Below are 18,814 nucleotides of genomic sequence, written 5' to 3'. Positions count from 1 at the left end.
TCCCTAGGTTAGAAATATACTATTCTGACGAATGGGACGTTATAACCCGAGCCGAAGGCGAGGGTTATAATCACATGAGTCAGAAATAGTATATTTCGTCATTAGGCCGAAAAAAACTTTTTCATCACGCTATGACAAAAAATGAACTTTTCGGCACGCTCCGCGTGCCTCAAAGTCCAATTTCCGCCACATTGTGATGAAAAATATTGTTCGTAACTCGTTAAAAAAAATGTTTTTTGGACTCGTTACGAAATATACTATTCTGGCGAATATGAGGTTTGCAGCACGAGCCGAAGGCGAGGGCGAGGGCGTGTTCAATATTCATCATTCAATTCATATCCATTCACAAAATTCAATTGAAATAAAATTTCACGCAAAATCTCCATTTGGAAGCCAATGAGGAATGAATATTCTGTTTTATATTTCATATTTGAAATTTTTATTGTGATTGAAACAGGTAAGATGCGTGTGTGTCCTAACAATTCCAGCTTTTTTCGGTCGAGCAGGTCGAAGCATGTTAAAAGCCCTGGTCCTAGGTTACGTAATAGCAGGTCCAATCTTCAACCTGACCTACAATGGAAAAGAAGTGGTCCGGACCTTCGCTTGTACCACTCAACTCACCTACAACCTCACCAAAACCCGCTTTGATCTGATGTTTAAACCCGTTCAGCAGGTTTAGTCTCAATAAGCAATTGCAAAATTCCCACGATGCGCGTAAATCGAGAGACCTTGCTTGTATGCATATATACAAAGAGCCTCACAATGCGCTGAGAATTACAATTAGCATGTATCGGTTAAGATAGCCTAGCCTAGAATAAATTGTTCACGAGTCAGCGGCAAGGTCTACCAGTTTACTACGAAAACAAGAAAATATCTATATTAGCGAATCGGCCAATTCTTTATATGAAAAATTACCATAAAATTGTTTTTTCCCAGAAAGTATAGTCTATAAGAAGGAACATGAGCCCAACCGGAATTTTCTAACTCAATTATTAGTGGAGATATTGAAGATGGAATTTTTCATCACGCTGTGACGAAAAGTGAACTTTTCGGCACGCCCCACGTGCCTAAAAGTCCAATTTCCGCCACATTGTGATGAAAAATATAGTTTTTTAGCTCGTGTGATTATATCACTCGCCTTCGGCTCGTGATATGAACCTCCCACTCGCCAAAAAACACTTTTTTGCACTCTTTACGAAATATACTATTTTTTTTCTAAAAACTTTTTTTTCACTTCGAATTACGAGCTACTAAGCCACATCTAATTTTCCCAGCTTTGCGAAAACAAATTATTTTTTGTGTACCTATGTATTTTGGCATGAAAAACTCAAAAAGAAAGTTTAAATGAAGAAAGTTTAAGTTTTAAATGTTTATTTGAGGTCGCTCCCCAACCTTTTTTGTATTTTTGTTTTTTGTCACTTTCAAATTCAGAAAATTTTCTAACAAAAACATATTTTTATTTTTGGTGCTCTCACAAACTCAGAGGTGAAATGCAGAGAAAAACAAGATTTTGTCGTCCCAAAAAATTAGTTTTTCCAAATTGTCTCGAAATCTGAAACGGATAGAGAATTTGTTGCAGAAATCTTTTTTGTAGAGGAAAATGAGATCTACAAAAACGTTTTTGTAACAATTTATACATCTACTGTATATTTAGAGATATTCATTGAATAATTATCTCCAGATTCAGTTGCCAATTAAGTGTTTTTACAACATCTCAGGTTTAAAAACAAATATCGATTTATTTGTATAGTTTCTTGTAGGAAAGAATCAGATCTATAAAAAGGTTGTAACAAAAATCCCTGTATCTTCTTTGTATTCCGAGATATTGTCGAAAAATTAATTTTCAGATTTAAGTGGATACATCTTGTTTTATGTTTTCACTTGTGAATTAAGTTCGGTGCTGGGTTATGATATTCAAAAGATTCAATTTCTATTAAGCAATGCTCAATAAATCATCAAATTTAAGGTCATTTTCCTGGATTTTACTAGAGACTTTTATGGATTACAAAAGACTTTCTTTTCCACCCAATTGAAAACCCGCGGGTGAATTGAGTGAACTTATTTTTTCATTGTTCACAATTCGTTGCTACTCCTTGTTACAATCCCTATTATATTTTGCACATCAATTTCATATCTCGAAAGGTTTCAGCAACACTGTAGACGTTATATCTCAGTCTCCAAATCAACAGCAATGACTGCAGGAATTTCTTCGTTCCAGCAATGGTTTGTGCAATGAAAGAGGAAGCTCATCGAATTCAGTGGGATAAGGAAAGAAAGTCTCTTGTAACCTGCATGGAACACCAACGATGTACCCATTTCGAAAAATAAATAAAATCCAGGAAAGTGGCCTTCATTTTTATGATTTATCAAATATTGATAAGTAGAAATTTAATCACCTAAAAGTAATAACCTAGTATACATGTTAATTCACAGGTAAAGACAGGAAACAAGATGTGTCACTCAAATCCAAAAATTAGTTTTTGGACAATATCTCGGAATGCAAAGAAGAGAGAGGGATTTTTGTAATAAGCTTGTTCGAAACGCAGCTAAAATCTCCATATTGTTCACGGTTGACTACCTCGGCCATCTCCGAAAATCTCCGTGACCCTTCGGGTCAACGGACATAGGACAGCGCGGCACCCGATAGAGAAAAACGTATAGTAGCATTCCGAAAATCAGCGAGTTCATAACGAGTAGTAGTTCAGTTGTGTTACGGTATCGTTTCAGTAATGATATAATCGAGTCAAGCTAACAGCATTCAACATTTAATACTTTCGTTCAGTACATCACCACAATAGGTAGTTCAGTTCAATTAACTTCAGTGAATCAACTAATTCCAATTTAAAGACTATTAACATATAATTGTGCCAAAGAGTGTATTTAAGACGTTAACGAAGTGGTTCGATCCCACTAATAAACGGGTATTTTATAATTCGTCTCAACATACTTTTTTCCAGCATTTCTCTCCACATTTTCTCCCACATCCACCCTAACTCCAGTTCCTCACCAAACAAACCTTTTTGGTAGTTTCTATTGTTCTCTACAAGAAAGGTTCTTACCAAGACAGCGATATTTTGCTTCAATCATGAGATATTGTAAAGAAAATGATTGGCAACTGAATCTGGAGATGATTTTTCAATAAATATCTTTGCTTCTACGGCAGATGGAAAAATTTCACAAACGCTTTTTTGTTGATTTCATTCCGCTCTATAAAAAAGATTTATACCAAAATTTCTCTACCTCCTTAGAATTCCAAGATATTTTCGGAAAACCAATTTTTTGTGAGGGCTAAATTTTGTTTTTCTCTCCATTTCGCCTCTGAATTCTTCAGAGTACCACAATGAAAAATAGGTGTTCGTCAAGAAATTTTCTGAACTTTGCAATAAAAAAAAATAATAAGGGATGGGGAACGACCCCAACTGATGGTTTGAAACGTTCTTTTTTAGTTTTCCATGCCAACATACATAGATACATGAAAAAACTATATTTTTTCGAAAAGCTGAGAAAATTTACAATAAAATCAAGAGGTTTAATTTTTTGTTGTTGTTCTTGGTGGCTCCTAACTAGAATTGAAAAAAAAGAGTTTAGAAGAAAAAAAATCAACCTTCAATATCTCCGCCAATTATTGAATTAGAGTACTGCGATTATACTCGTTTTTTTTCTTTTGGACTAAGGGAGAGTGGGGCAAAATGAAACTGCCGAAAAACAACTATTTGACGCAATTCAAACAAAAAAAAATTTATCAACTTTTTTTATTATTGGGAGTACGATAAGAATAATAATAATCTAGTCGGTAGATAAGAACATGCGGTGCAAAAAAATCACTGATATTCGAAACCCCTGTATAGCGTATTAACTACGTTCACAGATGAATCCCACTCCCCTGTAAGATCTCGATCTCAACGTCCACTAGTCAATTTGACCCCTGACTCGCTAGCAGCTAAGCTAAGACCTCGTCACCGCTGAGTCTATGTTCTCTCCTCATTCGAAACTCCCGAAGGTTTTTCATATATTTCTTATATCGTGACGACAATATAAATAATTTTCACTCATTTTATCCACAGTTCTCTTTTCAAGTAATATGAATATAATATGAATCCCACAATTGCCACTAGCCTTCAGCTCGGAAGGCAATCTTGCACGTGGGGGACAGTGATCTGTTTTTCAAAGCTCGGGCATGTAATGTACTATTTTTGCTCGAATTGTATCAAACAGTCGTTTTTTTAACTGTTTCATTTTGCCCCATATTCCATTTTGTCCCTCTCTCCCCTACAGAATTGGCAGATTCGCTCATATATTAAAACAATAATGATAATATAATCATCCTGTTCAAGGATGTTTAACTAAATACACGTGTACGGAAAATGTCGTCAGTGTTTACTTTATGAGGTTTCAAACACAGTTTATTAATTTACTTATTTTCTTTTTCCCAGGTAAGAATTACATAGGCTGACGATGAGAACAAGCCTGTATGAGCCCAGGGTTGGCGAGGCTCATTTATTCAGGCCTGGGATAGGCTTGGTTTCGTCGTTCACTTGAGCTTCAAATGAGAATGATTAAAGGGGCCATTGGCGAGGCTCAATCCAGGCCTAGTCCAGGCTTTCAGTATTCAGGCTGAGTACGTCAAGGCTTATTCAGGGCTCAGCAAGGTCTCGAAAATTAAAGTTACTTTCGATTAATTTCCTCAATTTTTATATCAATACTCATTAGCTAATGGTGGTGAAAACATTATCATCATCTACAAACATAGCTATAATTTTCCGCCAAGTTATCTAAGCTACTCCCAGACCAGGCCTAGAGCAGCCCTTTGTGCACGAGGCTACATAATTATTATTATCCTTATCTATAATTAATTAATCAATCGATTCTGAACTCATAAATCCATCGGACCTATCATTTATTCAAGTTCAGGAAATTTAATTAGGATATCAACAAAAGAACAAAATAACACTAACATAAGTTGAATTTTTATACCCGAAAAAAATGTATCATCCTAAGAAGTCGCAGGTAGCCCAGTGGATAGCGCGCTTCTCTATGGATCAGGACCCCGGATCGAACCCCAGCAGAGGAGCAAATTTTTAAATGTTTGATTTCATTGTATTTCAATTTCCAGGTGCGCGGTAATAATCCAGGACGAATAATTAATAGAAACTAATGAGGATAATAATTTTTTTCCCATCCATTGTTAATTAACCGACAATCACAATCACCAACAACGCTTAGCAACAGTGATGTACGGTCCGACCGCACTCTCTTTCATAGGTTACTCTAAATTCATAAAAAGGGTTATGAAGCAATAAGAAATTGTTTATACAAATATCTGTAAACAATACTCCAGTTTATTTAGCTGAAGCTCGACTGAGCCTTTAAAATGTGGTAATTCAAAGCTTGAATCAAGCTTTGGCACCGAGCCTCGTTCAAGCCTTGCGGACTAAGCCTGAAACGAGGTTATCATTTTAGGGCTGAAGGAGGATTGATCCAAGGCTGAGCCCCAGCCCTGATTAAGCATTTCCGAGCCTTGGTCCAGGGCTTGATGAGCCCTGTTTCTATCGTCAATTCTTACCTGGATTGATAAGAAAATTCAAGTCGTAAATTTTACAATTAATAAACACCAAATAACTAAAATGACCGCCAGTGAATTGGTTGCATAGATATAGTAAAACTTCGGTGCACACACGAATTGAGCTACGTTGAGCGTGATAAGCGATAAATCATCCAAATAGTAGCCAGCTGACTATTACTTGTATGACTTGTGACCTTTCAATATTTAATTATTATCATTTCCTAAAAGGGGGATTTAGGGCAATTAAATAATGAGGACAAATGAGGAATAAAATTAACTGAATATCTATATTTCTATTAATGTACATGATAGATCGTCGTAAGACGCTTGAAATGCCTTTTACTTGGATCTAGGGTTATGGGTAAGGCCAGGCAACTTTTGTACACGTAAAAAGGGGATGACTCTAATGCAGATAAAAGGGAAGAAGCTAATCGTGTCAAGAGAATGCAATTAAATATCCAAATAATAACTGAATGGGGAAGAAACAAAAGAGTGTAGGCTCACCGTTGGGGGGTATGAAGGGTAATATTGTAGGGACAAGAGGGAAAATGAGGGGGGTAACTCGTACTCACGATGGGACTTCACTCTGGCGAACACGTGGAATCCCACCGGCGCCTTGCACTCCTTCAAAATACCAGGGCGTTTTCCTGGAGAGCCTCCTTTCCACCTCGGGGTTTCCTGGGCACCAATACTAGAGCTGGGATGAGCTCGATGTATCAAAAGTCCTCTTTTTATCCGCCAAATAACTTCCGGGCGAATTTCACTGTATTCACAATTACTACTTTCGGGGCACGTGGCGACTCACGGGGCAGCTAATGCACGAGTGACGGTCTCTTCTTTTCCTTCGCGATTCGTGGGGGTTCGTCAGGTGTCGATGTCCTTCGGGTTTTAATTCGGGAGCAATCGGGGCCAATCAGCACGGGTGAGTGGTGACGATGACCACAATCCAGGGATGTCTCGCTGGGGATTATTGCAGGTGTTGAATATTCGGGGGTCCAGTATGGGGAATTTCCAGGAGGCGTTGGCTTCTCCAATTGATCGGGTGGCGCCGGAACTGATGTCTTCCTTCGGCTGATGTCTTCGTGATGTCCAGGGGCAGGGATAGAGGGGCGATGAGGGGAAAAGTGAGGGAAGGGGTATCCAACGGTGGCGGGATTTACATTTTAGGGGGCAGTGTGTAGTGGGAAAAAATATGTAGAAAAATAATAAAAAATAAATGAATATGCCTCGTCACAGACTTTTGCCTAAAGTAGCTCACGGAAAGGGAGTAAAATGAAAAAACTCAAAAAAGCATACATAAGAAAGAGGAATCAAAAGGAATGATGTACGAGAGAAAAAATGGACATTAAAAATTAAATATCGTATACTGTACATAATTTCTTTTGTTACACCCGACCGAAAAGTACTAATTTTACATACAATTTTGATCCCTCCACTAGTACTTATTAACTGAAACTGTGTCCCTCACCCCTGTGTTGAGCCTGTCAATATTCATCTTCTATATTATAATGCTCCTATTATAATCTACTATAAAGCTCTATATTATAATGTCTTATAGAATCAATAAGACTTTCATTATATCTAATTCGGTCGATAGGCAATCTTAGGTATGAAAGATAATGTTAACGAAGTAAAGGACACACTAGCTTCTGTGAGGGATCTGATGGGACCTATTGTGGAGGAGATAGAGGGCGAAGAAGAGATGAAGAGACTCAAGGAGGAAAATGATTATCTCGATGAGCTGCAAGGTGACACCCAAAGAAGTGAAGCAATTGAGCAAAAACATGAAAAGGAAATCGAAAATGCTGAGTCTCAAGGAGAAGTATATGAGGCCAAATATCGAAAAAAAATAGAAGCTAGATGTGAAGAACAGCTGAGCAGAGGTTCTGAACGTTGCAGGTATTGTTCTCAGATTTTTTTCATAAGTGAAAATGAAATTAACGGTTATAACCAAAATTTAAAATCCAATGGCTTTTCTTAAACAACCAACCGAACAGAGCCAGACGGCGGGATCAATTGAGGTGTGAAGCAAAGTTATATCGTAAATAATATGGAACATCGATGATGTCGAGAAATTTTGAAATTTCATATACAGTGTGAGTGTTTTGAATAATCATCCCGTTTGGTTTCACATCGCCATCTCAGGGTCCCGCCTCGCACTCAAATTTGGAAGCTTTTCGTCATTTTCTATATTTATTTTTTATATTTTATATTGATTTTTAAGATAAATAAGTATATGAAGTTCGGTCTATCTCATATTATATTTGAAAAATACAGAGGTATTTTTATTTCCTTTTTTTTAAAGTTGAGTATAAATTTTTTTTTTCTCTAGAGAAGGATTCGGTGATGCTTACAACAAGTGCTATGATACAGTAACGTGGCTGGCTGCTTGGTTATTATGCTGGCCGATGAAGCTGACTTTTGTCTGCAACATAGTTCAAGCTCTTGGAGGCTCCAGCATCTGTAATCCTGAAGGAAAAATTGATGCTGGAATTGGTGAAGGTTACGCAAGTCTGAAAAGTAAAAAAAAAATCCATTAGATATGAAAAATCAGCAATTGCAAGTAGCCCAGTAATTACAAAAATCGGCCACGGACAAAGCTTTCCAATTATTAATTTAATGTAATGGTGATGTTTTGGATTCTCTAATTTCGGATGAATTCTTAAGGTGACAAAAAATATCACGAGACATAAAAAAATATATTTTCAGAAACTGTCTGTATAGATTTATGTGTGTTTGCGTTTGGATATATGTTGCGAACTGTATCACTAACTCCAGAATAGTTATCGAGAAGAAATTATAATTCTGGCTTTCAATTGGTACTATTGAAATATAAATTTCTGCTCATTTTGATGACATTTGAATTGATGATAGTACTACGACATGGACAAATAGAAGAACAGAATAATTAATGAAATAAGAATTAATAAAAGAGAAGCCATTCGGAAGCAAACTGCTGATCAAAATTGCAACAATTACTATACTCATTTGTAAAAAAATGCGATTGTCTACTTTTTCCACTTTTCCTAATAACTTTAATTATGTAGATTCTCCGGGACCTTACTACTATCGTAACGAATAGGAAGGAAAAGAAAAACAAGCAGAGGACCGAACTTATCCAATAGAAGACACTTGACCGTTACTTTATGCCTTATTACCCTTTTCTTTTTTTCTTTTTACCCATTTCATTCGTTGTAAGATTCCGAATGGATTCGTAGCAATTTCATTCTAAAAATCAAAAAGGCAATTTCACGTCAAAATGTGCTAGCAATTCGTCAAAAATTTACACCTCTTAACCTCTCACGTACGGCCTCGAACCATGCATCGACCCATAAGCTTGTCCTACCGGCCGGAGTCAATGTATGGTATCGACCGTTTCCGTCAACAGTAAAAATTCATTTTCTCGAATTCTAAGAGACAGTGACATTTGGAAAAGATATTTGGAAAGTCAATGTAATTGTCTCGGCGCTGAACTTTTTCTTTTCAATGCATTTATGATATTTTTTTTCTATGAATAAAAGTTGTAGATGAAAATTTTACATCGAACTGTTACAATCATACTAAATCATCTCGTTTATCGACAAAATTTCCTCGAAAAATTTTGAAATTCTTACTAAAAATACTTTAATGATTCTTCTATCGAATGGCAGAAGTTAAATTTCGATTTGTTGAATAATATGTTTGTTACACATAAATTTAGCAGGTTCGAAGATCGCGGCAACCAATTATCGGCAAACATTGAAATTGGTGTCAAAAATTAGGAAATTATGAAAAAGAAAAACATTTCTTAGGGAGTTTATTTCACATTTCAACGCAGCCAATGCATTTTATTTCAATTTTTTCGTTCAACTATTTTCAAGTTATCGCTCATTGAATTAACGGAGTTGACGCGCCGTAAGTCTCCCGGCCGTTGGGACAAGCCGCCTTATATGGAGGCCGTCTGTGAGGGATTGAAATAGGCCAAACACTCTGTCCCTATCACAGCTTTGGCGTGGTATGCCAAAGATCGATATAATATTCCAGCTTTTACGTGTCTTATGGACAGTCAAATTCACTCTTTAGATGAAAAATTATAACGACGCATATATCTTGAAAGCTTTGTAAGAACGGTCATTCATATGATTGATCTTGATAGGAGACAACAAGGCGAGTATTTTGAAAAAAATGAAAATAAAAGCAGACCAGTCAAGTAATTTGGAAGATATTGAGCAATCAGTTTTTTTCACAAAAAGTTGAATACCTCCTCAAATACTTATCCGGTTTCGTCCATCCAAAATGCCATCCTGTAATATCAAGGGAGCAATATTTTAACTGCCTATGTCAATTTTTTTTCTAGAATTATCGTGTATACATCGATTTTATCGAAAAAATGAAAAATGTCAATTATTACCAAGTTGTCCCTGGTTAAGACCCGGTTGGATTATCTTTCGAACGTGATCTTGGTTGTTTTTTTTTATTTTGATAATCTGCAGAGATCTCCAATTGCTATTCAGTTTTACATAGCCCTGGAGTCTCCAAAAATTATGATTGTGCCATCAAAAAAACGTAGAAAAAAAGCTGAACATTTTCAAAGAGAGTTTTTGAATATTATTCGGACATAAACCCAATCGGGAGGAAATTGCAAATTAATAACTTGATGTATCTAACGGCTGTAGGTCGTCATTTGTCACAGTAGTCAATAGCTATCAGATCGTTAGTTACCATGATAAATTATCCATTCACTTGTGACGTATTGGGAAAGACCAATACGTCGATTTAGTTAATAATTATGTGAAATGTTCACATAAATGGTGGATGAGAGGAATGAGAAATATGATTTCTCTTTCCTGCCATCCAGACAATGGTCAGCCATTCCAGGGTGTCAGTTGGACACTTTGGTAAGCAGTCCCACGGTTTTCAACAAGTCCAGTTCGGGGGTACCGAACTGTTTGACTGTTGTAGTTTGTGTCAATGACGACACAAGACTGTGTTAGTGAGAAAAACCGTGAGATTGCTTAGATCAGCAAACTGAGACTTTGATGAGTTTCGAGGACTCTGGAAGCACCAGGGTACGGCAGAGCACGATCGAGAGCGAAACAGAAAGGATCTGTCAAAGCTCAGGCCTTCAGCCAGATAAGACTACCACAAGTCAGAGTCTCAGTCGAGTAAAACACCATTAACTACGCGTTAAACCGACCCATCAATATAGATATCGTGTAATTCACCATCAAGTTAGACAATATATCATACTTTTATCTAACTGTACGCGAGTGTTTACTAAGAGGTTTAACCCCTCCACGATCCTCCATCCTTAACATCCCTCCGAGTGAGCGGACCCCCCGTGAGCTCACCGCCGAAGTAGCCGAGGCAGGAGTGAACCAGGAAAGGATTAACAATCGAGAGATTAGCAGAAGAATTATCCTTTAATTTGAGTTTTACCAAACGGGTAAAACTCATAACGTCAAACGCTCTTTGAATATGGTCACTTTTTTCTGCTTTTTTGATTGTACAATCATAATTCTTAGGGACTCCTGTGTGATGTAAAATCCAATGCACGGAGAGAAATGCTCAGTAAAAATTACGGAACTCACAGTTCGCACATCGATTACGGATTCGACTGCGAAAATTTAAGTGACGGTATCGTAATTTTTCACAGGAGATTCAGGTGAAAATTACGGAACGCTCTGGAAAAATTCCGCAACGATTACGGAAAATTTCCTACAACCACATTTCGCTCCAGAATTACGTAAAAGATACGTAATTTCAATTGAATATTTCTCTCCGTGTGGAAATTTTGATATATTTTACATTATGAAGATGGAAAAACAATCGAGATAACGTTCGAAAAATAATCCACACGTTTGAAAAAATCGTATAGAAATTTTCTATACGGATTGCGTATAGAAATTCTATAGGATTTCCGTATATGATATTCGGATATTTTTATACGAATATTTTCTATACGAATTATTTCTATACATAAATGTTTGGTTTCATACGAAAGATGTCAAAATGCTCCAGAGAAAAACGTAGAGAAGTGTCACGACTCCATACGAAATATTTCTATATACATGTGGCAGTGGGTCGTATACGATCAAACCTATAGCAATCGTATAGAAATAATTTGTATAAAAAATATCCGTATAGAAATATCCGAATATTATATGCGAAAATCCTATAGAAATTCTATAGGCAATTCGTATAGAAAATTTCTATACGATTTTTTCACACGTGCACAGGGTCCTTAAGCAAAAAAATTATAACGTGTGACGTATTGTCATTAATACGTCGGTTATTTGTTGAATACAATGTGACGTATTATGAATAATACGTTACATTAAATGTATAATGTTGGACAATGAGAAAAGAAATATGATTTCTTTCTCATCGTGCAGGAGCAGAGCTCAGCACTCTCACGGTGCCAGCTGAGTCCAGCTTCTGGGTAATGAAGCTGTTTGACTGTTTTAGTTGTGTGTCAATGATGACACTTAATTGTCTTAGTGTTTCGGGACCGTGAGACTGCTTGCTCTGCAATTTTAGGTCTTGGGCATTTTACAAAGACTCTGCAAGGGCAGAGTACGATCGGGAGTGAAGTGGAGCGGATCTCCAAGCTTATAAGTCTCAGTCCGATCTCTTAATAACGCGTTTACCGAACGCGGGTCACAAGGTACAGCAGGGAACAGTGGATTACGAGGGTCAGGAGGGTCAAACTCCCTTACTTGATTATTTGATTAAGTATATTTCATGTTACAAGGAGGGGTAACGGAGGTGATCTTTGTGCTCCTGCGGTCCCCAGGGACCTTTGGGGTCATAGGGGCCATGCGGATCACAAGGTACAGCAGGGAACAGTGGATTACGAGAGTCAGGAGGGTCAAACTCCCTTACTTGATTATTTGATTAAGTTCATCAATAACACTGTCGTATACCGTAGTTAGTAGTTGAGTTAAATATACCATGCTTTTACCAGTTAATCGTGTATTTATCTTCGGTACAATACCTTCCAATTCCCTTATCATTCCCAACTTGAGTGAATCCCACGCGACAGTTAGCCGCTCAACATAGGGTACGACGGCCCTAGGAAAGGAAAGCTTATTTCTATTTGTGACTAGTCCCAGGGACTAGTCACATGTTAGATCACCCAGGATTAATGCGGTGGGTGATCTAACTCATAACGTCACAAACGTAATTTGAAAGATATTACGATGAATATTTGAACGTCAAAACAAATCAATTCAGTCACGTAGTTTTTGAGATATGGAGAAGAAAAGATTTTCGAGGAATTGCTATATCTCAGAAACGGCTTGACCGATTGAGCTGAAATTTCGCCCAGACGTGCTTTCGCCCAAAGATTCAGATTTTTAGCTCTAACTTTATTTCTTTTTTTTATGGAAATCTATTAAAAAATTCGAAAAAAATTGCACATACATACACACAGTTTCTAAAAACATCATATCTTCACGTTTCACAACATTCTACATAATTTTCAAGTGAAATTAGAAAATCGGCAAAATGGACAATTACAAAGCTTCCTTTCGGAAGCAAAATGACCATTAGGCATTCGACAAACGGTCAATACAGACCGCATGCTAGTAATCACCTAATACCTGTTTTTCTTTCTTTTTCCTAAAAAAGAAGTAGATCAATTCCATCTCAATGACTTCAACCCCTTTCAGACGCGAGAGACTCCCTCAGTTCTGGTTTTAAAGATGCTCGTCTGCAATACAAGCTTAAAAACGCGCCCCTAATCCTCGATGTTCGCGATGCCGGGGATACCGCCAAAGCAGTTTTTCATGACTTCAACATCCGCCGGCATTTCTTTGATTCCCTAATGACCTTCCTTAAACGCTGCCTAGCCTTTGTCTTCCTCAAAATCATCCTCAGCGCGCAAGACTACCATGACCGTTATCTCACCGATATTGAGCATGACAACCACTACGTAACCACCTATTTCCGTAAAATTGACGCGCGGCGTAAGCACCGCGGTAGCGCTATCATCTTACCCTTGAGGAAGGTCGAATTTCAAAAGTTTGTAGACCCTTATCGCCTAAAACAAGGGAAGATAGAGAAAAAAAACTTTATTGGTCAAACAGTCAAGCTAATCCTGGAAATGGTGACGGCAACAACTTTTGTCCTTCTTGATCGTCTCTTTTTCGAGACCCTAGACCTCATTCGAAAACATGGACATATGGAGTACACTCAAGCAGGTCACCACGACCTCAACATCGATGTAAAGGGCACTGGAGTCATTGCATCACTGATAAGAAGCGTCGTAAAAGGGTTTAACGTGAAAAAAAGAATAAAAATGGTGGTATCGAATGCCACTTGTCTTCCCCGTCCCACCGAGCTATCGAGTTATATCCTCATGAAGATATATGGAACTTACACCGCCATTTGGCTCATGCTCTTCGTCGCTGCTTACACACAACGTTTAAGAAGATTGATATGTTCATTCTTCTATAGAAAACGTGAAAAGAGACGTGTTTTGTATCTCTATAATGAGACACTGAGAAGAAGATTGGGTTACTTCCGGTTTATGAAGATCAGAGTGAGAACATTGGTGAGGGCGAGTCTACTGGAGAAAGACATGGATCCGTGGGTAGCACTGAGGCTAAGATCGCCGACATTATGTGGATGGCTAAAGTTTTTTGCTTTTGCAAGATTGAAGTGTTTGATCTGCGGTGAACCGGAGGGTAGAAAGGCAACGTTTCGGAGATGTGAGACACCAGGGTGCGAATTTATCCATTGTTGGGAATGCTGGAGGGATGTGGGAGAGGTTTGTTTGGCTTGTCTGCCAGGAGAGACTGACGATGAGGAGGATTATGATACACAGGTGGAATGAATAGGTGAGGATTTCTATTTGTTGTAGACTGTTTTTGGAAAGCAACAGTAATTGAGTTTTCAGAAGAGGTCAGAGGAGGACCAGACCAACGATAGTTCTGTCAATCTTCAATAAATTCCGAACGAACTGTAAATAGTTATTGAATGACATTCGATTATGAAGAACAAACACAGGCTTACAAAGAAAATGGTGGAGTTATTGGTGTTTAAGACCATTTCTTTGGGCCATTAGCTATTGCGTGTGAGTAATTGTGCCATTATTTCATTTATGAATGATTTTCAACAGCAATTGTATAGAAATTTTATTTTATTATTATTTTACATCGCTTCGACTTGGTTAAGTATATTGCGATAATGCTCAAGACTTGAAAAATGGTTAGATCGCACCATTCTACCCTACCGGGATTTGAACTCGGAACCTTATGCATGTGAGGCAACACCCTTACCCACTGCGCCTGGTCGTCGGGCTTGTATAGAAATTAATTCATTTTTTACCACTATTGAATAAATTCCCTCCAATAATCCAATGACGTTCTCCAGATGGGAAGCTCGAAACGAGCTTAATAGCTTGAAAAAATATATCACTAAAATAGCGCTTGGATATAGCCATCAATTTGGAATAGAATGAAAATATCACTAACAAAGATGGAAAAGATAATCAGGAATCAGCTGATGATACGAGAGTTGAAAATGACATATGGTCAAAATAGTCGAATCTCGATATAAAATACCTCAAATACTGTCATAATGTCATTTTCAGAACATTGGATTCAATTTCGAGTAAACAGCATGAAAGCTACAGTGTATTAGTAGCAATAAATCACTTGAATTTCGTGCTCACATGAAATTGAAATTTTTCTTCGCAGTTGTTACCGTATCGTGCAGTTAATGAGCATTCTTTGAAGATATAAGGTATACCCCGGAGGGTTCGAGTGATCCAGAAGTTGGAAATCACTTGTAAGCTAACGACGATGAGGCGCCTCATATTTTTTGTATTAATCGCCGTCGCTCTCGCCGAGGAAAGGCCAATGTATACTACGAAATACGATAAATTCGATATCGACTCGATCATCAAGAACGATAGACTTTTCAAGAATTATATTGACTGCCTGATGGATGAAAAACCGTGCACACCCGAAGGGAATGAGTTCAAAAGTAAGTTTAACGATTATGAGAGTGGAGGTTTGACTGGCGTCATGCTACAGGAATTTCATCACTATCCTTTCTTCAAATCCCAGGAACTCATTTTCGGCTTTTCATTTATAAATTGCTCGTCATTCATTTTTCGAAGCTTCGCATAACCGTTGGAATTTTTAAAGACGATTTCGGGAGGTGACTGAAAGGAGATGGATTAATTGTCGTATTCATCAATGTCTTTTGTTGTTTGATTGATTGTTAGATATTTTTATATGAGGTTCGGAATGGCTGCTGGGGTTTTTTTGGTAGGCGTAACCCTTAAGAGCCCTGAAAATATCAATTTCTACGTTCAAAATTCGGAGCACTTTTGCGAAAGCATATGCTTAAAAAGACTGATACCTCCATTTTTTTATAAGGAACTATAAGAGGAATATTCTGATTTTTGAAGTCGAAGAATATTCAGCTAAAAATTTTATGAATATACTCCTGGTGAATCGTTGAATATAAGGAGGAAAAATAAATTTACAACACCACCAAAAATTTGGTTTAACATTGATCATTTTCTTGTATGAATTCTAACTTTGATAGTTGTAAAAAATTAATCCATCAAATCACATAAAATTTTGAGTCACTCAGAAACATAAATTATTAATCATCAAAACTTTCCGACTGTCGATCATATCCATATATTGAACGTAAAATTTTCTTAATTTTTCAAAATTTTTCATACATTTTAATCTTTTTCTTAAACCTGCAAAGGTCATTTTTTCTTCAACTCTGTATTATTTCGCATTTTTAAATTAATTATTAGGAATAATACTAAACTGTTGATCGAGCACAAATTGCACACACATGTTTCTATTCATATTAACTTTAATTTAAAATTTATTTCATATTGTCATATGAGAACTTGCGACTTGGTCAACTTTAGTTTCCGAACATATTTTCGAGAAACCGATTTTTGAAAGAATGAAATTTAACACATCGCGTCCATAAGAGCAGTATACTGCCACCTTCAATCCAATAGTTCATAGTCTTAAAGCGTTTTCTCGTACACATAACCGTACATGACATTGTTCGTTATACTCTCCAGTTTTTTGTTGCGACATTAAAAAACCTTTTCCGGACAGATAATTGCAAACAATCAAATTAAAAGCTTCTTGATTGGTACGACGGCCATATTGGGTGGTTTGAAACTGTGCGTTTTTGACGCCTGGCAACAGTCCGCTCAAGTGACTACTCGGACCGAATTTACGAGGTTATATGGAACACATGTGCAGTGTTGCCCTATGATCATTAGAGGTTAGACCAACGAGAGTCAAGTGTGAAATTGAATAAAATATTGTTCACAATATTCATTGAAGAAATTCTTGAAAAAATATATTCGACAATGAAAAATCCGAAAAAGTATGGGGATGGCAAGATTTTCGACAAAACTGAAATCTTGCTTGAAAAAAAGTTGCCAATTTGAACGAAGTACTTGGATATCCTTAAGTCCTCACGTATGGCGTTGATACCATGCGTCGACCCATAAGTTTGTCCTATCCGGCCGGGGTCAATGGATGGTATCGATCCTTTCCGTCACCAGTAAAAAATCATTTTCTCGAATTCGAAGAGACATATTCACATTTGGAAAAGATATTTGGAAAGTCAATGGAATTGTCTCTGCAGTGAACTATGTTATTTTTTTTTCAATGTATTTATAATATTTTTTTCTATGAACAAAAGTTGTAGATGATAGTTTTACATCGAACCGATTCAATCATATTAAATCATCTCGTTTATCGACAAAATTTCCCCCAAAAATTTTGAAATTTTTACTGAAAATATTTTAATGATCCTTCTATTGAATGGCAGAAGTTAAATTTCGATTTGTTCAATAATTTGTTTGTTATAAATAAATTTAGCATGTTCGAAGATCTCAACAACCAATTGTCGGCAAACATTGAAATTGGTGTAAAAAATGAGGAAATTATGGGAAAAAAAGAGTTCTTAGGGAGTTTATTTCAAAGTTCATTTCAGTTATCGATTATTGAATACCGGAGTTGACGCGCCGTAAGTCTCCCCGCCGTTGGAACAAGCCGTGTTAGATGGACGTCGTACGTGAGGGGTGAATTTCATAATTACTTAATAAGTAAACTAAATCCATATGGTCTGCCCGTAGGAAATTTACCGGACGCATTAGAAACAGGTTGTGCTAGTTGCAGTAAAGCACAGAAGACAATGGCAGAGAAATTCTACCATCATGTAATCGACAACAGAATTGACGACTGGATGAGACTAGAAAACAAATACGATCCTCGCGGTAACTACCGGAAAAACTACCTCGGGCTGGACATTGAGACCACCACTGTTGCTCTTTGAAGTAATCAATCTTCCACATGTATATGATGAACCCCACCTCACAGCAATAAATAGATTTTTCTCTCTTTTCTTCAAGTGTTTTTTCAAATGCTTCCAATGAAGTCAATTTTCCTTCTAAACTAGCGTGTTTCATTGACTTTTGTTGATACAAAGTAACAAATCATGTGAAATTGTTATGCAAGTAATGATATTTTTCTTACATAAGTGGAATCTATTTCTATTCCTATTATTAAATTGTCAAATATAAAATGACTATGTACTTAATGATCACTCTGAGGTTTTTCTTTATTTTTTTGTATGCTTGATTTTTTTCTTTTTCCATTTTTGTATTTCGTTCATGAGTAGATGATTGATGGTTTTTCATAGATAACCAATGAATCATCCAATACTCTATTCTTCTTCATTTACTTACTTCTTTTTCATCATTTATTAGTGATTAGCAATCACACTTCAGGTCATGACCATTTAAATGTATTGAGATAGTACGACAATTAGTAGGCGAGTCTCTTAATTTTTTCAAAAAAATATATAAATCTGAGAGAGATGGAGTACCATACGCCCGAAAGAGACAGAAAATCATTCCTATGTTGTGAGGGTCAATTATGTAACGTGATAAGTTTTCTGTGGCGATATAAAAGGTGTATATATATCTTCAATGTGGTGAGGAATTGGAGCGTGGACCTAAATAAGAATAATGAAAGAGGTTTATCTGTTCCCCGAAAATCGAATTTTTTCATCTTCCAGAAAAATCCTGTAATTTTTTGGGCTGATGAAGGGGCTTAAGAATCCTTACTTTTCTGCTGATTGAAAACATTAAATTTCACCTGATTTGATAAACTGGAATGAACAAATTTCTTCTTAGAAAATAAAGATAGAAAATAAAAATAAAGGAAACTAAGAAAAAATTTATACTGCCTCCAACGACCAAAGAGA

General features: G+C 36.8%; 2 protein-coding genes across 2 annotated transcripts in view; both read left to right on the top strand.

The window, feature by feature from the left end:
- Positions 1 to 14,381, top strand: part of LOC107045681 (protein sneaky) — a 15,587-nt gene extending 1,206 nt beyond the window's left edge. Inside the window, exons 2-5 of the mRNA XM_015268011.1 lie at positions 458 to 673; positions 7,161 to 7,462; positions 7,896 to 8,083; positions 13,216 to 14,381. Of these exons, the coding sequence (XP_015123497.1) occupies positions 458 to 673; positions 7,161 to 7,462; positions 7,896 to 8,083; positions 13,216 to 14,381 (1,872 nt within the window). The remainder of the gene's footprint in view (positions 1 to 457; positions 674 to 7,160; positions 7,463 to 7,895; positions 8,084 to 13,215) is intronic.
- A 955-nt stretch (positions 14,382 to 15,336) lies between these two features.
- LOC107045682 (ejaculatory bulb-specific protein 3) lies at positions 15,337 to 18,003 on the top strand. Its single transcript, XM_015268012.1, has 2 exons — positions 15,337 to 15,535; positions 17,682 to 18,003. The coding sequence occupies exons 1-2, from the start codon at positions 15,352 to 15,354 to the stop codon at positions 17,879 to 17,881; spliced, it is 384 nt and encodes a 127-aa protein (XP_015123498.1). The 5' UTR covers positions 15,337 to 15,351; the 3' UTR covers positions 17,882 to 18,003.
- Positions 18,004 to 18,814: the final 811 nt, after the last annotated feature.

Source organism: Diachasma alloeum, unplaced genomic scaffold, assembly GCF_001412515.2.
Source record: "Diachasma alloeum isolate Michigan unplaced genomic scaffold, Dall2.0 Dall_scaffold_01052, whole genome shotgun sequence".
Taxonomy (NCBI): Eukaryota; Metazoa; Arthropoda; class Insecta; order Hymenoptera; family Braconidae; genus Diachasma; species Diachasma alloeum.
Note: the sequence above shows the minus strand (reverse complement) of the source record. Positions and strands in the feature narration are given on the sequence as shown.